General features: G+C 42.2%; 2 protein-coding genes across 4 annotated transcripts in view; one reads left to right on the top strand and one right to left on the bottom strand.

Annotated features, from left to right (window-relative positions):
- Positions 1–509: 509 nt before the first annotated feature.
- Positions 510–24,075, bottom strand: STT3A (STT3 oligosaccharyltransferase complex catalytic subunit A). 3 transcript variants are annotated; one of them, XM_059675773.1, is made up of 18 exons: positions 23,932–24,075; positions 22,051–22,177; positions 21,323–21,383; positions 19,008–19,129; positions 18,356–18,501; positions 16,868–16,958; positions 14,555–14,661; positions 13,699–13,863; positions 12,089–12,269; positions 10,422–10,577; positions 9,151–9,242; positions 8,336–8,491; positions 7,905–8,093; positions 6,934–7,050; positions 6,488–6,590; positions 5,030–5,218; positions 4,130–4,245; positions 510–3,564 (listed from the first exon to the last, which is right to left on the bottom strand). In XM_059675773.1, exons 2-18 carry the CDS (start codon positions 22,136–22,138, stop codon positions 3,526–3,528), a joined length of 2,118 nt encoding a protein of 705 aa, XP_059531756.1. In that variant the 5' UTR covers positions 22,139–22,177; positions 23,932–24,075; the 3' UTR covers positions 510–3,525. The 3 variants fall into 3 exon arrangements, with proteins under 3 accessions (XP_059531756.1, XP_059531757.1, XP_059531759.1); XM_059675774.1 differs by having other exon boundaries at positions 23,893–24,024; XM_059675776.1 differs by having other exon boundaries at positions 23,852–23,961.
- Positions 24,076–24,279: 204 nt separating this feature from the next.
- The window catches only part of FEZ1 (fasciculation and elongation protein zeta 1), a 77,450-nt gene continuing 74,334 nt past the window's right edge, over positions 24,280–27,395 (top strand). Inside the window, exon 1 of the mRNA XM_059675782.1 lies at positions 24,280–24,387. The gene's annotated coding sequence lies outside the window, so the exon portion shown is untranslated. The remainder of the gene's footprint in view (positions 24,388–27,395) is intronic.

Here is a 27,395-nt window from a genome sequence, read left to right as displayed (position 1 = left end):
AAGTGTCAGTTCATGCAAAGAAGTTCACTGGCTGCACGTCTGACATGCTTGCTCAAAAGCCTTCTTTCCCCACTTTGAAATATGGCAGCCTGCCTTGTATCCTTGGAGGATTTACAAGCCTTCTCAAGGGAAGGTTACCTATATAAAAAGATCTAAAGGTGCCAATATCAGGGATTTCCAGCCAGATCACAGGAGTGAGGCCCACATTCAATAAGCCGGACTCCTTTCCCCAAACAGACCTTCCAATCTGTTTTAGGGTCCCACTCTTTTTTTTTCTTTTTAAAATATGTTTTTATTGATTTCATAGAGGAAGGGAGAGAAACATTGATGATGAGAGAATCACTGACTGGCTGCCTCCGCACACCCCAAACGGGGACTTGAGCCCACAACCCAGGCATGTGCCCTGACTGGGAATCAAACCGTGACCTCCTGGTTCCTAGGTTCATGTTCAACCACTGAGCCACACCACTGGGTTAGGGTCCCACTCTTAAAAAGAGCAGACAACTAAGAATTTGTAAAGGCCTTTAATATGAAAGATGTCAAAACAAAGGAAAATTCAACAAAACAGAAAAACACTTCTTGGACATTAAAAAATGTGATAGCAGAAAATAGGGAAACTACATAGACAGATTGCAAAAAATATTTTTTAAGGAATCTTCCAGAACAAAGCATATAGATGGAAAACAGAATAAGAATATTGGGTGTTTAGTCCAGGAAGTCCAGCATCCAAATAGCTTGTTTTTCAGAAAGAGAATTAGGGGAAATCCACAAATAACTCAAGGATATTTCTCAGAACTACAGAACTTGACTTTCCAGACTTAAAAGTTTAAAGTACCCAGCACAATGGATGATCCACTATAAGACACATCATCGGGAAAATTCGAAACATTACATACAGAGAAGACCCCAAGAGGTCTGGGGGTGGAAGTGAGAGGGAATGGACTCATGCAAAAAAGTTAGAACAGCATTGCATTTCTCAGCATTTAGAAGAGAAAACACAATGGGCCAATGACTTCAAAATAATTCTAAGGAAAAGTTTTCACATCGTGGAACTCTATCCCTAGCCAACCTGTTAACTGTGATGTGAGACATGCAAGATCTCAAGAAATTTATCTCCCACACACTTTCTCAGGGAGGCAGTTAGAGGTGACAAAAAAAGAAAGAAATCAGATTACCATACATAACATGACAGTGAAAGGATATACCAACTAAAGAGATGTGTAACAAACGTAAAGAATAAATCAAACTTGTACATACCAAAACAAGACATCTCTAAGACATACCCAATGAGTCTGAGCATATTAAAAGAAACTTGAAACAAATGAATGAGAGCTTGGGGAGAAATTAGTGACAAATACAAAAAAAACAAACAATGAAAAAACTCCCTCCAAAAAAGTTATGCAGGGATAAAACAAAGTAGCAACAGTATACCCCATGGCCTAGTTGTAAAAAGCCATAAGGTAAAAACTACGGAGCTAACTTAAATCATAACTATAATAGAACCTTAAAGTGGTCCGTGGGAATAGCAGGATGGTGAAAAAGAGCTAAATCTTCAATTTCCACACCAGAAAGTCAACAGATGATACCCCTAAGATAGAAAAACCAACACATGGCAAAATAAAGCAAGTTATTAATGAGATGGAGGTAAGTAATGTGAGAATCAGCAGAGTTGAAAGTGGTTGCCTCCAGGGAGTGGAAAACTGTTGTTGCTTTTTAGAATTGAGTTTTTTTACACTAAGTGTAAAAAAGTGTAACAGTGAAAAAGTTAATTTTTCAAAAAGACAGCTTCATGCAGCCTAGGAAGTAACAACATTAGAATCACCAAAGCAACAACTACAGTGATAAGTTAAAGGGTTATCCCATATTACTATAGAGAAAGACCATTAATGATCCCTAAATGGTATTATTCATATTGGTAAAAAGAAATTTTAAAAAATAAAACAAGCCTCAGAATAACCTCTTTCAGTAGGGAGGAATTCTGTATATAAATCAAGTAATGTATTTACATACAGTAACTCATATATTGCATCAAAACTAAATCTCACAGTTAAAGCACTTGGTATATAAACTGGTTTGGAAGGTTAAGTTTCCTGGGTACTGAAGTATACCTGAGCATACCCTCCAGGAGCACCATCTGGACTTATCTAAAAGCCATGTACTTGCTCCTGTTTCTTCAACAAGTAACACTAAACAGTTACCTTGTGTATTTTTTTAATGACTTATGGTTTATATACTTCACTGTATATGTCCTGTGTTATAAGATACATAGTGTCCTACTGTATTGAACATTTAATATTTATCCCGACATTAAGTAGTATCCATAGGATTACTGTGCTTTGAGTTAAAATTTTTAAGTTTCTCTTCCCCTTTATTGTAGTCAGGCTAGGCCTGCTCTCTAGGTACTACTGATAGCAATTCCTCCTTCTAACTTACTAGTATAGCTTATTTGGCAAGGACTTCAAAACCAGATTGTTGAGATTGTTAGTGGTATGGTACATAATAACAACAAATAGACCGAGACTAAAGGATAAAATAGCTCGCCTTAAATAACCACTAGAGTTTTAGTGCCTAAACTAAAGGAAATGAGCAAAGACACATTTACTATATCATGGATAAGTGAGAGTACTAAAGAGCTGGATTTCAAACAGATATGCTTGATTATATTTCAGCTGATTCAAAAATACCTATTAAACATCAAGTTGTATGTATAATGTTGGAGGAGTTTCTTCCTCCACTGAGAATCAGAATAATAATAAACTCTTTGCCTTGAATCTTCAAAACTGCTGATTTATTCTCACTTGATTTATTCCTGCTAAAAAAAGAATGAAAAAAAGAAAAAGAAAAAAACCACCTAGCTAGTCCCAAAGAATAGAGATCAGGTCTGGCTAGCCACCTTCTCTCCCTCATAAAGTTGGAGCTTCCAAGGATGAGATATGTTGAGAACAGAGACATGATGGCAACACCGCTGCCTTTCCTACCCAGAAATGGCACTCCTCTAGTCCCACATTATTCATTCAATAGAAGTTTATTGAGCACCTACTATGTGCACGGCATTGTGCTCAGTGCTGTAATTTTTGAAATGACAAAATTGTTTGTATATGTAGGATCTGACCCAGCCCTTGAAGTTTTCCTGACTTGATAAAGACAGTATGCCCCTACATAGCTGATTTAGGAAGCTAAAAACAGGGATGAGGCCTGCTTTCTGTCCTTTTATCAGCCCAGCATAAACTTCTGCCTTCCTCAAATCAGTCAAAAATAAAAACAAATAAGGCACATTAAAAAAAAAAAATTCCCTCCCTTTAATTGACCAAAGTAAAGCCATGACATTTCATTGGTAACCTCTCAGAATTATAAAAAAAAAAAAAATCATTGCATTTGGCCCAGCCCATATTACCCAGGGCAAAACTTCCAGACAATTCTAATCCCATCTTGCTCCGTTCTTATAAACTGCATATTTTAAAAACATCTTCAGCGTCCTAAATGTGACGCGCTCAGTGCGAAGCATATCAGAGCTGGACGTAATGTTTATGTCCTTGACAAGCCTCGATTATCCAGGTCCTTTACCTACAACATAAAGATGTCAGTTTAACATTACAATCAAGTCAATTTAGGACAGCTGCTCTACTGAGTTGGGTCACCCAGACGGGGAGGGATTACGTTGGATTCTCCTGCCCAGTTTGGCTTTGTGACTAAATGAGCACTGGTTTGAGACTAGTTACCTCTGCTTAGCCTTTGAAATACCTCTGTGAGGAGCAGTATAAATGATCTACCTTCCAACACATCACGGGTTCTCAATCTTATGTTAGAGATATAACACACTTATGTGACTCTATTCCATAAATTCTTCAGTAGCTTGAAAGCACACTTTCTCCACCCCACCTCCTACCCCACTAAAGCCTGATAATCATTAAAAGATCAAGGCCAGCCCCAAATGGAAATATATCCCTGACAACATTGCCACAATGACCGTAGACCAGGGTGTTTTCTAAGAACAATCTAAATAAAAACAGTAAAATTCGGAATTGCAAGCTACTTTTCAGACATTAGAAATGTCCCTACTTTAGAAATACGTAGTCCACTTTTAGCACTAAAACCAATGTGCAAAGATGACAGTATAGCATCTGCTCACCTTGTATATCCTTACTAGCCAATGCTCTGTGGTATAAGCTTCCTCCAGGACATCAAGCTCAAAGTCTTTATTCCCAATCTCAGCATTCCGCACACGGTCAAAACCTGGTGGACGCTCTAGAAAGGGACAAAAAATGGGATACACTTCTTTTTACAGTGCAGATTTCCTAAGGAAATAGTAAATCAATTTGGTGAGTCATCTACTAACTGGAATGTTATTCCTCAGCCTGTAGTTTGTTTAGAAAGTAGGACCTTCAGAAAGGATGTCAATAGTAAGGGCAAATCCAGCGTTACCCTAACTCAAGTCCTCTCCAAGATGATGATGATGCTTGTGTCTCCTAAGAGGGAGGAGGCTGACTTCCAAGCCCCTCTGTTCCTGAGGAGTGTTACACAGAGGCCTCTGTGATACACTAACAACCCTTCCATGGATCAGAGAAAAGCCTGTCAGAAGTCCAAGGCCTGTATCTGGTTCAGAAATTGTCCCTAGTGCAGAACCAAGAAGTTGAAGTTAGAAGGAAAGACTTAACCTTAATTACTCTCGATGTATTTATCTAAAGAAACGAAACGTCCTTTAATCTGTCCCTCTTCATTCCTTTCTCCATTGCAATTCCTTTTACTGAGAAACAATAAAAAGTAATGGGTAAAAGTATAGAATCTACAGCCAGATCACCTGAGTTTCACCTGACTCTGCCACTTATTATGTGACTTTGGGCAGTTAAGTATCCTATTTGTACCTTAATTTCCTCATATATAAAATGGGAGTAATATTAATATTTTCTTTTTGGGCTATTGAGGGGATTGTGTCAACAGATGTAAGGCACTTAGAGCCTCGCACATGAAAAGCACCCTGTGTTAGCTATTAATGTTACTATTGCTATTAATGTTGCTAAGAATCACTCACTGGCTTCTGTGTACACCTGTCCAAAGCGGTAGTAACACATCTTGTACATAAGGCAGTTGAGCAGCACTGGAGAACCCTCCCGGTCCACACGGAATTCCCCTGTTGGTGTATAATAATCATGCTCCTTGATATGTCTGCCTGTGTCTGTGCTCCCTCCAATCCGGACCATCCACAGAAACTTGTTGATGTCTAGGGAAAAAAAGAAAAAGAAAGAAATGCTGCATTACAAAGATTGCTGGAGCTAAACAAATCTAATGAAAAGCTCACTATTTCTAAGGAAATTTCCCAAATATTTTTCTAATAGGGAATGGCACCATTTAACTCATTTATAAAAACTGGAAAGACAATTTGTAGGTAAAACATTTTCCCTCAAAATATACAGCTTATCCTATAGATTACTAGACTGCTAAAATCCTATACAATTGGTCCAGGCTTAAGTCACAACTGAAATTAGGTCCAGGTATTAGCTGGGGCTGAGCTGTCCAATACAGTAGCTACTAACCACATGTAGCTACTGACACTTAAAATGAGGCTAGTCCAAATTAAGATGTGCTGTAAGTATGAAATAGTCCAAAAACAAAACAAAGTGTGTAAAACATCTTGATTACATACTAAGTAATAATATTCAGTTAAATAAAATTATTAAAATTCATTTCCAGGGTGTGTGGGGGAGGTAGAAGAAGGTATAAGGGGGGATAAACGGTGATGGACGGAGACGTGACTTGGGGTGGTAAACTCACAATGCAGTATACAGATGGTGTATTATAGAATTGTACATCTGACACCTATATAATTTTATTAACCAATATTTCCAAATAAATAGACTGGCCTTATCAGATAATTGTATTAAACAAATGGTCTTTAACAATATCAAAAAAAAAGCAGTTGTAATAATGGGGGGAATAATGTCACCCCAATAAATTCAATTAAAAAGCTAAGTAAAAATAAATAAATTTCATTTCTTTTTACTTATTTTGATCTGGCTAACAGACATTTTAAAATGACTTATGTGGCCCCGGCTGGTGTGGCTCAGTGGCTGAGCATTAACCCCATGCACCAAGAGGTTGCTAGTTCCATTCCCCATCAGGGCACATGCCCAGGCTGCGTGAGGCACAATATATATAAAACATTTTAAGCTGGGAGATTATTCTATGGCTTAAACCTACTAAAAAACATTAAATCTTAAGTTCATTTCAGAAGCTTTATGTTGTGGTTGTGGAACTGCTCCTAGACCTTAAACAAGTATAGCATGCTGTACCTACATGAGAAATATTTACATTTACTTTCTACTTGTTACCAAAAAAAAAACACCAAAACAACTCAAGCTGCAAATACTTAGGAACTTCCCCAGCTAAGAAAATATGTTAATAAGATAACAGAAGGACAGGAAAATAGGAGCATCATCTAGTTTTCTTAGAATCTAGGCCCTACAGCCAGAAGTAGAATCTAGTACATTACCATCAGAGGAATACCCAGTAAGGCCTCCAAATATGACCAACACGTAGCTAACATCAAGCTCCCTCATGATCTCATAGGCTTTTTCTTCTGTGGATGCCATTGCCTAGAAAAAGACATGCACATTTCTCAGAACAAAATTCCAGATCATTTGATCCCTCATGGAGAAATACTTCCCACTAGACCAGCCGTGGGCAAACTACGGCCCGCGGGCCGAATCCGGCCCGTTTGAAATGAATAAAACTAAAAAAAAAAAAAAAAGACCGTACCCTTTTATGTAATGATGTTTACTTTGAATTTATATTAGTTCACACAAACACTCCATCCATGCTTTTGTTCCGGCCCTCCGGTCCAGTTTAAGAACCCATTGTGGCCCTCGAGTCAAAAAGTTTGCCCACCCCTGCACTAGACCCTGTGGGCCAAACACTCAAATGATCCCTTTACCTTACCTGCCCTACTCGAGAAATATGGGTATTATTCCACGTGTTATTGTCCACTAAAATCGTCCGATTCGCCATAGCTGTAATCTGGTAGCCATAATCCCACCATGACATGACTTTAGCATCCTGAAAGAAGTAATGGGAAATTAAAATAACAAGCTTCTCACTGCCTCCAAAAATCACATACAAGAGATGGAGTGGAAGGGCATCTGATAGGAAATCAGGCATGGCTAATTAATCAATTTCTTCACAAAATAATGCATGCAACAGAAAATAAATCATTGCATCTGGTCCTACATTTATATACAATCATGAAATCTCCGTGAAAATTATACAATCAAACATTCCTAATACTTTCATTGTAGATCACTTTTTTACAAACAAGTATAATGGAGTGGGAGGTATAGGGGACTGATCAATATTTCCAAATAGATTGGCCTCACCAGATAATTGTATTAAATAAATGGTCTTTAATATTATTTTAAAAATCAGTTATAATAATGGGGGGAAATACAAATCACAGGATATAATGGGAAAGGATTACAAAATTCTTAAAGTTTTGACTCTTCGCAAATCTAACTCAGAAGTGCTATTTCTAATAGCTACTGCAAAGGAAATCACTTCAGATTCTCAGAGGTATAAACCAAAATGTTAAAAGTGATTATCATTAAGTGATCACATTATGGAAAATTTGTCTTTTCTATTTGCTGACTTTTTTACAATGAACATGTATTATTTATCTGTAACTTTTTTCTTCTTATATAATTGCGATAGTCCACCTCATGATAAAATCACCATCAATACCAGTAAGGATAGAAATCCTGAATTGAATGAAGGTGACCTTTAAAGCTCATTCAACACTAGAGTCCTATAGTTACAATTTCTCCAAGTTTTCCACCCATCTAAAAGCTTTGATTCACCAAACATCAAATGTCTCCCCCTTTACCCTACCCACAACCCCACTTTTCCCAAATCTTTACCTCTGGAGTATTGTGACGAAGCCAATAGTACGCTTCTCGAAAATCATCAAAAATGATTCTACTGCCATCCCCACCACGAGCAGACAGCACAATGGAGGGAGAAGAGTAGGCCTCACTGGTCACCCAGGTTGAATGAAAGGTGTAGGTAATGAGAAAGAAAGCCATGACCAATATCATCCCACTTGCCACCTAAACAAGGAAAAAATGTGTTATGAAACCAAATTAAATTTACACAACACAGAACAGCTTCTTACACACAGTCAATAATAAAATGAATCAAAGTAAGTCAGGGGCTGTATAAGTTAATTCTGACCACTTATGACAGTCCTCTCACTCCCTTACTCAAAAACAAAAACGTACACAAACAAACATACATAGACACACACACACACAGTTTCCCAAGCCTGTTCTTAGTGTTGCTTTATACTCACTTCATTCTTAATAGGGTAGGTAGAATCCTGTTGCTTCTTGCTCTTCTTGTCTGGACGACTTATGTCTAGATTCTTCATATAAGTGGACAGTACCTGGGAGACTCCAATGCCAGAAAGAATGCACATAACAGGTGCCAGCACCAGCATCAGACGCACCTAAGAGATAGGAAGCAAGATTACAGTCTTATCTGTGTTTTACGAATTACAGTTTTCAACCTATGCGTACATCATGACATTAATTTAGGGGTTTTTAACAAATACGACTTTTCAATGAAATAGAACAAAATAGAAGAAAAAATAATTGATAAATCTACAGTAGTATAAGTATATATTTCTTAACCTTCGTTTTTCAGTTATACATATATGTATATATGTATGAGAGTCCTGAGTAATATTAACTATATTTCTTAACTATGGTTTGGGATCAAAAACGTGTGAGAAACAGTCTTGCTACAATGTATGAAATCTCTCCTGTTTTAACAACTCAGAAAGCCTCCATCATCTCCCTTTTGAGACATCCAGAAAGAGAAGGGGAGGAACCTGCCCAGGGTCACCTTCTCCACCAGGTGCAGCAGTGCCTGTCCCTAGCACAAGGTCATGAATACAAGAAAGCTGGGCCCCCACTCAGAATGCATGAGTGCTCACTCCTTCCAGTGAAGGATCAGCCAGTGAGCAGCTTTACAAGGCAGCCCTCAAATGCTCAGAGGGGAGCATGTGCACAGTCATCAGAGCTTTCTGCATCCTGCTATGCAGGAAACAAAAAAGCACCCAGAGTTAGGAATATAAGGTGTGCTAGGACTGAGGGAATTCCTCACCATGACAGCTGAAAAGTACATGCTGGTCACACCATACATGATGATGAAAATCCGGGCATCGGACAGGTTGCTAAAGCAGTAATAGAGACCAACTACAAGAGTAAAAGTAAAAAGTAAGCGGCTAAAAAAACAATCATACATACATGGAAAGATGTTCACTACAGCACTCTTTAAAATAGCAAAAAATCAGAAACCACATAAATGTCCAACATTAAGAATGAAAATTATAGCATATTTTATTTATAAAATTAATATGCTACAATTAAAATACTGCTACAGAGATTATAGACCATTTGCCTTCTCCATTACACATCTCTGTAGTTTTAAAAAAGTTAACAAATGATATATCTTAAACATTATTTCTCTAAAACAATACTAAACAGAAATTATGATTCCTTATGAAATTAAAATACTCAAGGAAAACTAGCATTTAATTTTTATTCAATAAATAATTGGACAAATATACATCAAAATGTTAATAGTAGCAACAGATATGTGGTGAGAACTGAAATTTTTAACTTTTTTCACATATATTTTTTACAATAGATAACTTAGTTTCATAGTAAGAAAAAAATGTAAAAGTTATTTTACAAAATAAAAAAATTTTTTTAAAAGGAAGCCCAGTACAACGGGTAAATTCTAAAAACATATCTGGCTTGGCCAGAAGGTACATTTAGATCAGTGGTTCTCAACCTTCCTAATGCCACGACCCTTTAATACAGTTCCTCATGTTGTAGTGACCCCAATTTCATTGTTACAAATTGAACATAATTAAAGCATAGTGATTAATCACAAAAACAATATGCAATTATATACGTGTGTTTTCCGATGGTTTTAGGCGACCCCTATGAAAGGGTCGTTCGACCCCCCAAAGGGGTCGCAACCCACAGGTTGAGAACCACTGCATTAGATGAAGAGGCTCTACAATCAGCCAGGCCCATTCTGGATTTCAATATTGCTGATTAATGGGGAGGACCCAGGGATGGGCATTGGGAGAGAGGTACACTAGAATTATTCACACACACACATACACCCTGAATACAAATTTTCACACATAAATGAGCAGAAAACTGAGGTTCTGAACTTTCCAAGGTCTGCAACTATTCAATTCTAACATCTACTCTGCTTCAGAAAAAAATGCTTAGCCATCATCCTCTGTCCTGCACAGGGTAAGTAGGCAGAGAACAAACACAAGGATGAGGGTATTTTACTTATTTTGAAACAAATGGTGACTCTTACAAAGGGCACTTCAGAACACAAGGCAGACAGACCTGGAAACATGAAGACAAGAAGCTGCAGGTCAAAATAGTATGAAGACCAGGTCGTAGGCTGATGCTCAGACACAGAAGCAATGATGGGGATGTTGTTCTTCGCGTAAGAAGGATCCAGCAGTGAGTAGAAACGCCCCGTCCAGGGGGATATTTTTCCTGGCAGCAAAGAGAACAAATATTTCACAATCACTCCTGAAACAAAGTAACATCTAATCCTTACTAATCACAACTTCTCATTCAGTAAGATTCTCTGAGACAGAAGGATGTTTTTGTTTAAATGCCACCAATACTTGGAGAATTTCACTCCTTCCCTTTTTTCAAACTGGAGAGTACTTTCGTCAGTAAAGCAAGCAAAATAAAGTCAGGCTGTGCATCAACTCAGAAGGGAGGCAGAAATGCATCCCAGAAGAGTTTAGGCCAAATCTGGTCAAACCAAGGCCAACTCTATAAGTCAACTATGTCCTCTAGTGCTGCTCTGAATTAGACAATTCACAGAAACTTGGCAAATAAAATCAGCCTCTGAGAAGTGGAAGTGAGGAAAATATGTAACTAAACTCCTATGGTGTCGTGCATACAGGATCAGATGAGCCCATGCTGTAGGGTTTGGCAAGCAATGTTAGGACTTCTCCCATCCTACCAACAGGAACCAAAAAAGGGAAAAGAAAAAAAAAAAAAGAATAATTAGCAAGGTAAGATATGGTCCTTTGATCAAGTGTGATCCTTCTGAGATTAAGCGCTGCTCTAACAAGACATACTTTGCTATGCTGAATCCAAACAGCAGGCTGACAAGTGAAATAAAAGTTGAAGAAGTAGGACTTCATCTACACTAATAAGAGAGAAAAATGGTAATTGGCGTACGAGCTACCCTTTTCATTGGCTAATCAGGGCTATATGCAAATTAACTGCCAACTAAGATTGGCAGTTAACTGCCAACAAGATGGCGGTTAATTTGCATATGTAGGCACAATGCAGGGAGGCAAAAGGGAAAGCAGGAAAAAGCCCCCTGCCACTGACAGTGATCGGAAACCCAGGGGGGAGCTAAGAGCCGGGGGGCATGGCAAAGGCGGCCCTGGGGCCGCCTTTGCCCTGCCCCCGAGCCATGATCGGAGAATCAGGCGCCTTTGCCGCCCTGGCCAGTGATAGCAGGAAGTAGGGGTGGAGCCAGCGATGGGAGCTGGGCAGGGTCAAAGCTAGCAGTCCCAGGAGCTAGGGGTCCCTTGCCTGGGCCTAAAGCGAAGCCCACGATCGCGGGGCCGCTGCAGCTGTGGGTCCCCGCTGCCCGGGCCGAACGCCTCAGCCAGAGGCATCCTGCAGGGGCAGGGGCGGAGCCCGCGCGATCGCAGCGCCCCCCCACTGCCACTGCAGGTCCCCGCTGCCCGGGCCGGACGCCTAGGCCAGAGGCGTCAGGCCTGGGCAAGGGGCCGATCCTGCGATTGGAGGGTGATGGGGGTCAACGCCTGAGGGCTCCCAGTATGTGAGAGGGGGCAGGCTGGACTGAGGGACACTCGCCCCCCCCCCCACACACACACACCCAGTGCACGAATTTTGTGCACCGGGCCCCTAGTGTGTTTATAATGAAAAGAGAAATAGGAGAAAAAGAAGAAATCTTTCTTAACCCATATTTTTGGAGTTTACATTTAATACTAAAAGACATGAACCTTTCCTACCTGTCAGCATGAGGAGAGTTCCCACGGTGAGAAGGACAAAGCCGACCAGAGAGATGACACTTCGAAAAAGAACTTCAAATTGCTGTGGGTTCAACTTGCTGCGCAGATAATCCACAAAGGCATGGATCTGGCAGAGGCCAAAGACCCCAAAGGCTGCCATGTGCTCTGATGAGAGGACAGGCTGTTGGTGGAAGCGTATGTATGAGAATAATGTTAGAAAAAGAATGGGTCCAGCCTAAACCTGAATTACCCTGACCTAATTCAATGGGTCAAATGAGTTCTGAAGCCACCAAGGAACTAGGGACAATCTAGAGAAGGGTCTAATTCACCTGCTATATTTTCCAATATTTTCTATCACATCTCTGGCCTTTGCTCAGGCGATTGTTTTAGCCTGGATTGCAATTTTCTCATTATCCTAAAATTTGCATTCACTGAAATTCTCATCACTGAAGGCACACAATGCAAATATCATTTCCCCCTAATCTGCCAAACTGAAATCCATCACTCCCCTCCACGTTCCCAGAACTTTAGATCTCTTCCATCACTTAACTTTAAACCACCTGTTCTCAAACTCTAGTAGGCATCATAATCATGGGAGGTGGTGGGGAGAGAGGGGAGGTTGCTGAGCCCAACCCCCGTCAGTCTGTAGTGAGGCACCAGAATTTGCATTTCTAACAAGTTCCCAGACACCGCTGATGCTGCTGGTCCGGAACTACATTTCCAGAACCACATACTATAGACTGTAGACCAGTGATGGCGAACCTATGACACGCATGTCAGAGGTGACACGCGAACTCATTTTTTTGGTTGATTTTTCTTTGTTAAATGGCATTTAAATATATAAAATAAATATCAAAAATATAAGTCTTTGTTTTACTATGGTTGCAAAGATGAAAACATTTCTATATGTGACATGGCACCAGAGTTAAGTTAGGGTTTTTCAAAATACTGACATGCCGAGCTCAAAAGGTTCGCCATCACTGGCCTAGACAGATGTATGTACTTCTTTCCCCCCAGCAAGATTGTAACTTCCTTAAAGACCAGGACCAATTTGTTACTTTTCACATTTCCCAGTGATTAGCAAACTGCATATAGGTGATCAGTAAAGAAATATTTGCTGACCTCTGAATAAGGATTCCACTTTGATGAGACTGATATGAGAAACCAAACACACCATATTGTTTAGATTTAATAGTTGTCTCTTAACTCTGGAGGGTAATGTGGCTAAAAGGCTTGTGCTCTGCTTCCTGAAATATTTTTGCTTAGGCCTCTTTAAGAAGTTTAGGGATCATTATCATTAAATGGTGTCATTATCATTAAAAAGGATTAGGAATCATTTTGATCACTTAAATCAAGGCAGCTCGGCCAAAATACTTCTCCTCTTCCTACAAACCTAAGCCAAATTAACAAACTTCATGGAGCAAACATTAATGAACTCCTGGAAGGAGAGTTTAATGACTAATGATTCTGTTACTTCAGTTAACACCAGCATCCAAGGTGAGACCTGTGAAGAAGTCTTTCTCTCCGCACCAAAATCCAAGATAAATCAATCTAGGTGGAGCTGGTTAGAACAAGTAGAAGCCAAAAATCCCACTCGGCCTAGAGCTCACCTGGAAACCCACAAAGGAGATCTGCATGGAAAGAATGGTGCCCAGGCAGTAGACAGTGCAGTAGGCCACATAGATCCGGTGGGAGAAGCGTCCCGTGAGCATCAGCACCAGCACATGGAGAGGGATCAAGTTGATCAAGAACACATAGCCTCCCCATGAAGAGACCTGTGACAGGATGAAAGAGAACCGTTCCTCTGAGCACTCCTCCTCCTCCCACCACCAGCACACCTTGGGATATTACCTGTGACCTTTTTAAAGAACATAATCTTTATAATAACTAATAAACTTTATTTATGCCAAGTGGCTTAGAGAGTTTAAATAACTGATTTCTTTAAATAGGAAAATCAAATTCACACCCATTGCTATAACTCAATCCCCTATTCCCTATGGCTCTCCTGACATCAAAATCACAAAAGAGGCACCCAACCTTCACGGCTACTCTAGATGCAAGCTATTTTAAGTTCACATGGAGAACTTGGGGATACATGGGAAACATGAGCAAGTGGAAGCAGTTATAGGAAGAAGTCTAAGAGTATACGTAAAATCAAACAAATATAGATATATAAAAAACTTAAGGGGAACATATCAGAAAAGAGAGTTGGCCAACCAATATGCACCCAAAGAAAATACGGTATCTGGAAAACTTTAAAAATTAAAACATCTCTATCTTGCTATTATAGAATCGACATCCATGCCTGCCTTGGGTTAGTCTTTGTATGGATACAAGAGACAGTAAAGACTTCTAGCTTCCATTCCATAGTCTCAAAGCCCAAGAGCTACTTCCAATTTATAACAGTTGATCCCAGTAGGTATTCGGACATAGAGAAACTTCTAGAAGAAAGAAGTGAAAAGTTACCATGTAGAAATAAGCAAGGGCACACTTGGCTGCCCAATAGATGGAACCAGTCTTTACTGCTTTGATCCACATGTAGTAAGTGAGTAGCATGCAAAAGATGGCAATTCCTGCAGAAAGAATGCAACAAAAAGTCAATAAAGGGCCGTACTCGCATAATTTTTAAGAATACCACTCTGGAACAAACTGCCCGATTCATATCTCAGATCTACTACCCATTTATAGCATAATAATTGTGCCTTTCCTTGTACTAATCAGTCCATAATAGTATCTACTTCATAAGTGTTGTGAAGACAAACTTACTAATTGCATGCTAAGCACTTAGAACAGTACCTCACACACAGCAAGCACTCAGTGAGTGTTGGCCATTATCATTACTATTCTTTCCAGGTACTAAATTCCCTGCTAGTCCTAAATATATCCCACGCATCCTGCATTTCCATCTTACCACAGCAGATCCCTCTTCCCTGACCGCCCCTCTTTAATATGCCTGTTGGAAGTACCAGCCTTAGGGTCCAGTTCACCTAAACCACTTCCAAATAGCCTTCCCTGGTTCCCAAGTCTGAATTAATGTCTCCTTTAACTACATTCCCAAAGTACTCTGTTCATATTACTTTCTTGGCACACAATACTATCTGCTTGTTACTAGTTATTTTTATAGGTCCACACTGTATTTACCTTCCTTCATAAAATGCAGGCCAACATAATTTTATTCATTATCCTATCTAATAAAAGAGAAAAATGGTAATTGGCGTACGAGCTACCCTTTTCATTGGCTAATCAGGGCTATATGCAAATTAACTGCCAACTAAGATTGGCAGTTAACTGCCAACTAAGATTGGCAGTTACTGCCAACAAGATGGCGGTTAATTTGCATATGTAGGCACAATGCAGCTGAGGCCAAAGGGAAAGCAGGAAAAAGCCCCCTGCCACTGACAGTGATCGGAAACCCAGGGGGAGCTAAGAGCCAGGGCCGCCTTTGCCCTGCCCCCCAGCCATGATCGGAGAATCAGGTGCCTTTTCCACCCTGGCCAGTGATAGCAGGAAGTAGGGGTGGGGCCAGCAATGGGAGCTGGGCACGGTCGAAGCAGGCAGTCCCGGGAGCTAGGGGTCCCTTGCCTGGGCCTAAAGCGAAGCCCACGATCGCGGGGCCGCTGCAGCTGCGGGTCCCCGCTGCCTGGGCCGGACGCCTCAGCCAGAGGCCTTAGGCCTGGGCAGGGGCAGAGCCTGCAACCACAGGGAGCTGGGGGTCCCTTGCCCAGGCCTGCCAGAGGCCTCAGGCCTGGTCAAGGGGCCGATCCGGTGATTGGTGATCGGAGGGTGATGAGGGTCAACTCCTCTGGCCGAGGCATCAGGCCTGGGTGGGGGGCGGAGCCGGGGATTGAGGGGATATGATGGTCCCCTTGCCCAGGCCTGAAGCCTGGGTCAGAGGCATCAGGCTTGGGCGGAGGGTGGAGCCAGCGATCAGAGGGAGATGGGGGTCCCCTGCCCAGGCATGATTCCTGGGCCAGAGGCCTCAGGCCTGGGCGGGGGCCAGAGCCAGTGATCAGGGGGAGATGGGGGTCCCCTGTCCAAGCCTGACACCTCTGGCGGAGGCGTCAGGCCTGGGCAAGGGGCCGATCAGGCGATCGGAGGGTGATGGGGGTCTACGCCTCTGGCCGAGGCATCAGGCCTGGGCTGGGGGCAGAACCAATGATGGGGGGAAATGAGGGTCCCCTGCCCAGGCCTGACGCCTCTGTCAGAGGCGTCAGGCCTGGGCAAGGGGCCGATCCTGAGGGCTCCCAGTATGTGAGAGGGGGCAGGCTGGGCTGAGGGACACTCCCCCCCACACACACACCCAGTGCACGAATTTCGTGCACCGGGCCCCTAGTATCTCTATAATCTTATTCATTACTATCTTTATAATACCTAACACTGCTTTCCCAATAACACTCAATAAACACAGGTTGAATTGAAAATATGTAGTAAAAGTCATTACAGTTTTAAGAACATCCATGCCACTCATCTAGGAAAATGAAACAAGTAAATAATGTTAAAACAAGTGTGCCATTCAACACTAAAAATTGACTCTACTTTTATAAGTCCAGAGATGAGTCAAATGCCTTACAGAAGAAAAATCGCCAGCTACCTTTCTACAAGAGAGGACAGGAAGAGAATATAAACTTTTCTGAGATCCTTTCCTGCCTGTTTCTAATCTTTCCCAGATACCATTTTTGCTATTGCTAAATAATAGATATGAATCCAGGTTCTACTGTACATCATGAAGTTCCGGGGGAAATGAAGTGGACCGACCTTCCTTGGCATTTTCAGTCTTACCTTCATTATCATAGGAACCAGCTACAGATCGGGAGATATACCCAGGAACTACAGCAATCATGGCAGCAGCAAGAAGTCCAGCCCCCGCATCCTGTGAGGAAAGAAGGGCAACAGGAAGTTAACACCAGTACATCTCTGAGAGGAGAAGAGAGGATCCATGAGTCCAGTCGTCGGCAAACTCATTGGTCAACAGAGCCAAATATCAACAGTACAACGATTGAAATTTCTTTTGAGAGCCAAATTTTTTAAACTTAAACTATATAGGTAGGTACATTGTTATTAACTTAATTAGGGTACTCCTAAGGCTTAGGAAGAGCCACACTCAAGGGGCCAATGAGCCACATGTGGCTCTCGAGCCTCAGTTTGCCGACCACTGCACTAGTCCATTCTGTTTAACATAAGCTCAGGAACAGTCCAGCACTTTCGCAGGTAAATGTGATGCTAGAAATGTTCAAGCACAAGACAGCTAAAACTTCACACCAACTCCCCATGATGATACCAAGTCTGAAACTGAGAACACATATGCTAAGGACAGACAAATCATGTAAGCTGTCAGATATCAGACACTGGCCCAGAGGGGGCTGTTTGGCTGGTGAATCCCCAGGCTTATGAATCGCTACCCCCAACAGTATCTGTGACACTGCAGGAACACCAGTCACACCTCTAAAAGCTATGCAAGTATAAGCAAAGGAAGACAATTATTATTTGAGCTAAAAAGTCAACAGAGCTAGGTGATAATCTATCTGAACTAAAGATTCTAGGAGCTTAGATAATCAAGCTGCAATATCACCAGGCAATCTGTGAGCTCGAGAGAGGGGAGCAACAAAATGTAACTGACACCCAAAGTGAGGAAGGACTTGTCTGTTAGTAAGAGTCAAATTTGAAACAAGTGCAGCAAGGAAAGCATGAAAAGGCTTCCAAACTAAACTCAAGTTTCCCAAGCCCTCCTACTAGTTTAACGCCTCTCAAGTATCTCCCTGACACCATAACCACAAACTAAGAACAGCCTCCAAAGAGCCAGGGTCAGCAATGCAGAAACCTAGAAAGAGAGGCAATATTATGGAGTCTCCCACACAAGCCAAGCGGTTTAAGAATTTTAAATCTTTGTCAAAAATCAACAAATAACTGCTAAAGTGTTCATTTTTAGTAGGAAGAACTAACCACTTTAGAAGAGGTCCTATAGCTGTTTTTCCTCTCCTTTAGAGTGTGAGGACTTCACACCTCACATTTCACATTTTAAATGTTTTTCCTCCTTATGGAACAATTTACATTTGACCTTGAAATGGTCTCTTTAAAGGACAAACAGTTGTTAATGATAAGAAACCACATATTCTAGGGAGGGGCTGGAGTGAACCAATAATGCAGCACAGCAAACACTGTCTTTAGCCTCTGGCTCCCTGCTAAGGTTCAGTCCCCCACCCACTGCCATTGACTACAGAGGTTCAACAACATTCATTCCCAAGCCTCCTGTCACCACAAATCCTTCACCTTGAGCTCTTTGGTAAGGTGGTACGTGACGATGGTGGTGAAGGAAGAGAAGAGAGGGGCCAGGAACACACAGACATTCCGAATGTCGATGGTGATGTGGAAAAAATGGAGTACATGGTAGATTGCAGCAGAGGTGATCATTAAGCCTGTAACAGAAAGAAGCAACCCCATTAACTTCTCTATAATAAAAGTATAATATGCTAATTAGACCGGACAGCTGAAAGACCTTCCGGACGAAGCCGGGGCTGTGAGGGCCGAGGCAGGCTGCCGCCTCCGTGAGGACCAAGCCTCTTGCACAAATTTTTTGCATCGGGGCCTCTAGTCCTAGGATAAAGCCCTTAAGGGCAAATGTAAGTATCAATAAAGTGACAACACAGGTCTTAACAAACCACCAGAAATACTACGACCGCAACTACAATAGGCTTATATCTCTCTCTCAAGGATTCAGTCAGAAGTCCAGAATTTATGAACAACTACCCACGCCCACTCTCCCATATACGTTCTCCTGTCTATATAAGATCCACTTTTAGGAATCTGCAATCAGAATGAAATTACTAGTGTCATAAAATAAAGATATTAGAAATAAAATAAATTGTTCCATAATATACAAATACTTATTTCTGTTTTTTAAAAAGAATCCTCTTTCACTTACCTGGGTAAATCGTTCCACCGATGATTCGGCCCAATGGGTACCAGGCCCGGTCATCAAACCAGTTGTGGAATTTATAAAACCCCTCCTCAGCAAGGAACCGGGTAGTCCGATAATTAAAGTACCTACAGCAAGGGAAAAAGGATCCATGTCTTTTCATACTCAAATACTTGTACCAATTTGCAGTAAATTTTGTTCCTCGGGTTATACCACTGAGAAACTTATCATTACTCCAATAAAAGTCAGTTTGCTACCAAAAATTATGCCAAGCATGAAAATCATTTTATGCTCCTGTAAGTCTCATTTGTAGTTCCACGCTTGGCTCAGAGCACTGCTTCCCTCGTAAGGAAGTGCAGCTAAAGCCTAACATGCTGCTAACGCTCTCTAGCAGGGCACTCCATCAGGCTGGTCTGTCGGAGGCACCGCCACAAGTCAGAGAGGTCAAGCACCCAAAAGGCAAAACAGCTGAGCTGTGGGCACCAATAAATCTGGCAGTGACAGGAACATGAAAGAGAACGTTTCCATACTCCGTACAAGGACACATGGATCACTTCAAGTGATGGGCATCTCTAAAGATGGTGGTTGAACAGAATGAACATTTTTTAACCCGCTCCATAATACAAACTTCTTAATTCTCATGCTATTTAAAACAGTTCTAAATGCCACCTACATAGGAGTGTAAAATGTAAATTACATAAAAATGTTTGATATAAAATGCTTAGTGTTATCCATGGAAAGACAGTTCTTTAGGTCCAAGCTATGTGACCCCTTCTCTTAAGTTTCTCACTTAAAAAGAAATTTTTTAAAAGGCAAAAAACATAAATAAATAAACGGAATTGTTTAATTACTAAAGATAATCATGACTAATCATCATTCCTGCTCACCCCTCTAATCCTATTTCCTCTTTGGTCAGTCAAGTTTTCACAGCTAAAGCAGAAGTGGCAGAAATCTCTATCCTGTTTCTTGCTAATGAATGTTATTTTGGTAACTGTCAAAGAGACAGAAGGGCTCAGGGTAACAGGCAGTCAACATGTGTCAGAAATGTGTCCTTTGCCTACCAGTAGGAGAGGCAAAGTGAGGCGGAAAAAGTAAAAGTTAGTGTGGATAGGTCTGGACTAGTGTCACACCCTGGGCCTCAATTTTCTGCTCTGCAAGAGATGTCAAATCACAAGATCTTTACAGTCTCTTCCAGCTCTATGACTACAGAGCAGATATTCTTGCTTTCCCTGACATCTCACCTCAATGCTTGCAAATTTACAAATCAACACATTTACAAATATATGCAGGAGCATTTTGAATCAATGTGCCATGGCTGAATAGGCTGTGTTTAAGATACCAATATTTCAAGAACCTATGATCCTAGCTCTCCAAATTTTAATTAAGCCTTAGGCAATATAACATAATGACTCCAGTGTCTAGCCCAGGGGTCCTCAAACTATGGCCCGCAGGCCACCTGCAAATACAAATATTGTATTTGTTCCCGTTTTGTTTTTTTACTTCAAAATAAGGTATGTGCAGTGTGCATAGAAATTTGTTCATAGTTTTTTTTTTTTAAAACTATAGTCTGGCCCTCCAACGGTCTGAGGGACAGTGAACTGGCCCCCTGTTTAAAAAGTTTGAGGACCCCTTGTCTAGAGACAGACAAACCTAGAGTCAAAGCTTGGTTCTTCTACTTATTACACTTGTAAGCCTGAATTCTCTCTCCCAGCTTCCTGTCTTATTTGTGAAAAGGAGATAAAGTACTACCTCCATCTCATAGGGCTGTAGTTAGGTTTTAGAGATAATCCATGAAACAGTGCTTGGAACAAAATGAATGCTCAATAAATGTATTTCATTTTTATCTTTTTTATCTAAAACAAAATCCCTAATCAAATTAATCCATTTAAATTTTTCTCAAAGTCTTAGTACTTAACTGATAGGCCCAATTTCTACCATATAAATTGTTAAGCAGAAAAAAAAATGCCATGGATCTCAAGTTCATGGCTTGTGATTTTCTTTTCAGCCTAAAAGCATACACCAGGCCCTTTCCCTCCTACATTCCTAACTGTTGACCCAGCTGAGAAGCCGACCTTAAAGTGATAGGTGGGCATATCAGTAATGTCTTACATTGTTTATAATTTTAAGAGACTCACTTGATTAATTCTAACAGAAATGTTTCAAATGAAGACAATTATATCCTCCAGAAAACTTTAGCAGTTTCCCCCCTAAATGTGTAGAAAACACATCCCCATCACTAAGAACTGACTGGAATGTGAATTTGAAACCCATGAACCTGAATGCTTCTCAAAGAAAATACCGGACCAAGCAAATGTACTCACGGATCAAACTCGTGGATGACACTTTCAAATCTCAGGACGGCAAAGAGACGAGTGGAGAATGCTGCAAATACCAGAGAATTAATATTTCAATGGTAATGTGCCATGAATAATAGCAGACAATAGAATTTTAAAGATAATATTATCCAGCACACAAGTCACAGAAATATAAAATGACCCCTGAATATTTATCCATCCCTCCCACATAAAATAAAGAGAAGTTCACTGTCTCCTGACAATCACACCTACATCTTCCACTCAGGCAGGACACACTTAACTAGTTCCCATCAATGCCTCTAATAACGCATCCGCCTATTAACGCTGCTCTCAACTTTCATGGTCATCATCTATATAGGTTGAGTTCCCCACAACTAACCTTAACTTTGGAGCAAACTAAGAGGTAAGGCAATCAAGAGTATACTTACAACTCATAGAAAGCTAAAATATCTAAAGACAGAAATACTAAGGTAGACAACCAAACTGTCTTTTTGAAAATTCAGTACCCAAGGGTCCTCAGTATCTCTTGAACTAGCAGAGCATGCTCCCCATTCTTTCCCAGAGGATCACTAGTCCTTTTATAACATTGTTCTTTTGCCTTCCTAAAATTATACTGATGGAGGACAGTAAAAGGAACACATCCTGCTGAAAAGAATAAGAAAGCCATTCTTGATTTTTTTTTCAAGATTTTCTCCTTTCCATCCCCCAAAGAAAGAGTGCCCATGCACACTCACACAACACAGCGGCCATGGACAGAATGAGAAGCTTCAGCAGCGTGTCCTGCTTCTCATAGGACAACCGCAAAAATCCCAGCTTAGTCATCTTGACATCGATGGGTGGCAACAGATGACACGCAAGTAGCTGAAATGGAAAAACCAAGACCATAGGCTATTGAACACCTCCCATTTACCCAATTCACTGTTTCATCCTATTTTATGGTGGCAGAGAAACATGAAGGAGACAGGAGCTACGGAACACACCAGAGAGGGTCAGGGCTAATACTAATACCCGAGTCTTGCCCGAATTACGGTCCCCTGGCAAGGAAGTGGGCACAAGTCAGGTGCATGTGTTAAGACTGAAAAGGAATGATTAGACCTATCACCATAATTCCGCCTCCCACTTCCTCACAGCTAAGGAGTGCATACGCAAAACTGGCAACAGTGTGGTACAACAAGTGTGCAGAGAAAGCACAGAAATAGAAAAATGGGGGTTGGAGGAAGAGATGTAAAGAAAATAGGGAAAAAAAATGGAAACAGAGAAAAAACTAATTACAAGGAGAAAGAGCATTCAAGAAGAGGCAGGAATGTCCGAAAGCAAGCAAAGGATGAACAGTGGGTACAGAAGTGAACGTAGAAAGGGGAGAAATCGAAGCCTGACTGAGTCAGCTCAATTTGCGGGTCCAAATTTCGGTTTCAGCTGGCTGGCTACGAGCTTCCCTCTGTTGCAAGGACCAGTGACTGCAGGGTCAACTAAAAGCACGGCTGATGGCAGGTATTCCTAAACCACAAGCTGGTCCAGGGCTCGGCGATCAAGAACACAACAATCAAGGATATGCAACACAGTCCAAGGCTGCAGGGGGGTCAAAAGGAACCTGTGCCTCTCTTGATCCCCCCACCCCCACCCCCAATTATTACTAGAGGAAAGGGGGGGGGAATAACACTGGATTGGGCAGAAGGCGTGAAGAATCGTATGTTCCTAGCTCAACAGTGAGAAACCAAGCATCTTTTCCATAATTAACCGTCAGAGGTGCCGTTTTACACGGGCTTAATGATAATCGCAGGGAAAGCCTTATCTTGCAATCAAGAAGAAACACCTAACTCCAGGAAGTCAATATTCCAGCCACATACCTCCGGTTCCTATTTGCTTTCTGGAACGCCTGAAACAAAAGACTTAACCGCTACCGAGGTGACAGGACCCCCTACCTGAAAGAGTTTGAGAGCGGAAAGGAGGGCAGCAGAGCCTCTGCCTGAAAGCTGAGCACAGGGGCTGGTAACCCAAGGCAGGGACCTCGAGGGAGCTCTCGCTGTGCCGCCCTCCGATCGTTTTCCAACAGCCTCGAGCAAGAAAGAGCAAAGGCGCTTCTCCTAAGCGCTCCGCACCCGTCCTCCCCAACGTGCCTGCAAGCCGGGCACCCTCGTCCCACCCCGGTTACAGTTCCGGAGACAGCACCCTCCCTTCCCCCCCACCCCGTTCGCTTGCACCCTTCCCCCGCCCCCCACGCACACGCCTTCACTCCCCTCCTCCCCGGTCCACTCACCCCTGCACCCGTCTCCCATCCTCACGGGATCGAAACCGCTGACGGCCCCACTGCGAGACAACCGCCACCTCAGCAGCCTGAGCGCCTTCGCCCCCAGGACCAATCCCAGGATCCCAGCAACTCCACGCACCCCCTGCCGGAGTGCACCCGCTCCCCAGACCTGCACGTCTTTCCATTCCCGGGGCACCCCACCAGCACCAGCACCACCACGCCCCACGCCCCCTCCTCCACGCTCGCGGGTCTGCCTCCGATCCCCACCTCCGCCCTTGGAGCCCCACCTTCGGCACTTCCTCAATCCCACCGACGCCCCGGGCCGCACCTGCAGCTATCCTCCAGTTCTATCCCGCGGCCTTCTCACCTGGCCGGCGTTGCTCGGGAATCCGCTAAGCTCCCACGGCCATCCGCTCAGCGGCGCACTCAACCCTGGCAGAGGCCAGGTCCGCCTCCGGGACGGCTCCCCATTGGCTGGCTCAGGGTCCACCCGCCACTTCGGAAGAATGATAGGGTCGCGGAACTGTCTGTCAGACCCAGAGGCGGGAACGAGGCCGCGCTCGCACTTCTTAAATGGGCAAGGCAGAAGTCACTTAGCATCCGGGAGGCGGGACTTTGTGCTCCCGCCGAGCTGTGATTGGCCTGCTAGTGAGAGCGAGAGCGCCGAGGGAACGTGCTCGAGGCAGTTAGGTTGAGGGCCGAGGAGTGACGTGTCGGTCTGCGGACCCGCGAGGCAGTCGGGGGGTAGGGACGGCGCGGCCCGTTGACCTCAGCCACGTGACCAGAAGCGGAAACGACGCGAAGGAACAACCTAAACACACAGGTATCTATTTCTTGTATTTGTTTTCCACTTTCATAGATTTTTTTTTCAAGTAACTTTTTCAGAAAAGCTGAATGGAAAGCAAACCGTGCTTTTATTTTGTCTTTAGGCGTTAGCATAGCGAGGTTTAGAATTACAGGAACTGGGACCATCCTCTTCCCCCCTCCCCCGCACAGGCGTTTTTAAGGCATTAAAATTTTACCTGGAAAAAAAATTTTTTTTTTTTTTTACCTGGAGTTGTTCTGGAGAAGCCTGATGCCAGTGAGTCAGTTTCCTTTGTAGGTAACCTGTTTTTCTCTGGTAAATTATTTTTCCTTGGAGACCCCATTTATGGAGGTCCCCCCGCCCCCCCTCCCCCGCCCCCTTCATTTTTCCTGCTGGACACTTGTCCCTTTCCATCTGCAAACTCCAATTTTCACCATCAGGCCCGGAAGTTTTTTATTTTAGTCTTCATGTTTGCTTATTTTCTGAAGTTGCTGTCAGACAAATGGATTCCTGATTCTTGGATACCTGTGTGATTCTTACCCTTTTCCATATCTTGATCCCTTTGCTCTACATTCTCGGAGATTTCCACGGTTCTGTCTTGCACGTCTCTCATTTAGCCCCCTCGGTGTCACTTTTATCAGCCGTCTCATTTTATGCCCATAACTGCTGTCATTTGCAAGAACTTTCCTTTGTTGTCCCCTTTTCACACCCATCTGTTCCTCTTTCATTGATGCAATATAGCTTACAACATTAATGTGAAGGTAGTTATTCTAATTTTTTCAAGTGCCTTTATTTCTAGAATCACATTTCTCCCAGGGACAGGTGGTGTTCTGTGTATTTGGTGAAAGCTCCTGAGACGATTTTGAGGGTGATCTCTGGTTAAGAATTACTCATCTAAATGGTCAGATGGTCACTATTTTCCTGTCGGTCTGCAAGCGCTACAAAACATCTAAATTTGAAACCAGAGAATGGGTAAAATAAGAATGAGGCTGAACAGACAGCCTAATCTCTCATCCTGCTCAAAGATTCTAAATCCCAATGTCTTACTCAAGCTGAGACCTGTGGAAATAGTAGCTACCTATTTGAACATGCTTTTAAAAATGCTGCTTGATCGCCCGGCTGGTATGGCTCAGTGTCATCCCATGCACCAAGAAGTCACTGGTTCAACGCCTGATCAGGACACACGCCTGGATTGCAGGCTCCATCCCCAGGAGCGGGTGTACAGGAGGCAGCCAATGTTTCTCTCTCTTCCTAAAAAAAAATCAATAAAAATATACTTTTAAAAATGTGCTCGATCACTTTTGTCTCCTTCACTATACTGTTAGGTCCAGCTGGGCAGTTATCCTATATTTCTGATTCATCCTTGAATCCAGTGCCTGACAGAGAAGGCACTCAAATGCTTGTTATATGGTTAAGTCAGCTATTCTGCTCCTTGAACCTTTTACTGGGTCTGTGGACTCATTTTAGGTCCATACAAAATATTCTACTGATAGAGCTATCGCTCTCATTGTTTAAAAAAAAAAAAAAAAAAAAGCCTAGCCCTAACTGGTTTGGCTCAGTGGATAGAGCGTCGGCCTGCAGACTGAAGGGTCCCGGGTTTGATTCCGGTCAAGGGCATGTACCTTGGCTGCGGGCACATCCCCAGTAGGAGGTGTGCAAGAGGCAGCTGATCAATGTTTCTCTCTCATCGATGTTTCTAACTCTCTATCCCTCTCCCTTCCTCTCTGTAAAAAATCAATAAAATATATTTTTTAAAAAAGCCTAAGTTATACTGACCTAAAGTCAGCTTCCTTTCTATTTCTGTGAGTCATGGGGGGCTTGGGTTAATGGAGGGCTTGGGTGGGGAAGGGGGGCTCAAGATGACTGCTAGACTAAAGGCCTCTTCCATTGTACTACTAATGAACTGATAACCTTTACCAAGGCCATCCCAGTACAGGTAGACACATGAGTATAGGAGCTGAATAAATGTCCTACTTCTATAATCAGAAAATAAAAGTGGACGAAAAATGAAAAGACAGTCAACAGGCAACTGTAGTTGCCCTTTTGTTCCCTGATGTTATCCCTTTAAGGTGGTTCACAAACCTCTAACCTTTAGTCGCTCTCTTCTTTGCCCCAATTCCTCTTAAACTTTATCGTGGCCCATAACAATGTAAGAGCAATTAACAAGTCAGCTCATAAATATGTTCATAAGTTTCCAGCAGACTCACCTACCCTCCCCAGGTCTGAAGCATCCAGTTTCTAATTCCTCCAGAGTTGCTACAATGGACAACTCCGCTCTAGGCAGGATAAAAGGGTAGTGTTTTGAACCCCATAGACCTGTCCAGGCTGTGATGTCTGTACCTGAGAACAACTTTTGTGAACATGATACCTTAGATCCTACTAGTTACATGATTAAAACATGCTGATTTTCATTTTTAGTGATTACCAGAATTTCTGTTGTAGATAAAATGCCACAGGCATGACTTCTCGATTACACCCATAAAACTGCAGCTTCCTAGTTTCCAATCACTTAAACTTTTAAGCATTTTCTATCGCAAGACATAGTGCTGAATAAAATCGAGTGCCTTCATCCACTCATCCTCCCTCGCCATTCTAAACACTAATTTAGTTACTACACATACAAATTTCTGGCAGCAAAGATGTGGCCACTTAAATAACAGCGACTTGTAAAAACTTAAACTGATCTTAAGGCAATCAGTGATCATTTGCAAGCTGATGAAATACCGAGGTCTTCCAAGCACCCCACAGCAACCTGGCAGTTCTCTGCAGTCCTAGTGACAAATGACCAGGTGTCTAAAGTAGGAAGTAAATCTTATTTTAAATTATGTCTTTTATAATTTTTTTGCACAAGCTGGAAAACAATGCTCACCTCCAAGATGCCCACTATTTTAAAACTTTCTGCACCTTAAACTTGGTTTTCATCTCCCAGAAGTGATTCTTAAACTCGAATTTTGTCTTGTACATGGTACAGTTAGCCAAATCTCTAATCTCTTCTCTAATGAGAATGTTCAATACACTGAAATCTA

The sequence above is a fragment of the Myotis daubentonii genome, chromosome 19, assembly GCF_963259705.1.
Source record: "Myotis daubentonii chromosome 19, mMyoDau2.1, whole genome shotgun sequence".
Classification (NCBI taxonomy): Eukaryota; Metazoa; Chordata; class Mammalia; order Chiroptera; family Vespertilionidae; genus Myotis; species Myotis daubentonii.
Note: the sequence above shows the minus strand (reverse complement) of the source record. Positions and strands in the feature narration are given on the sequence as shown.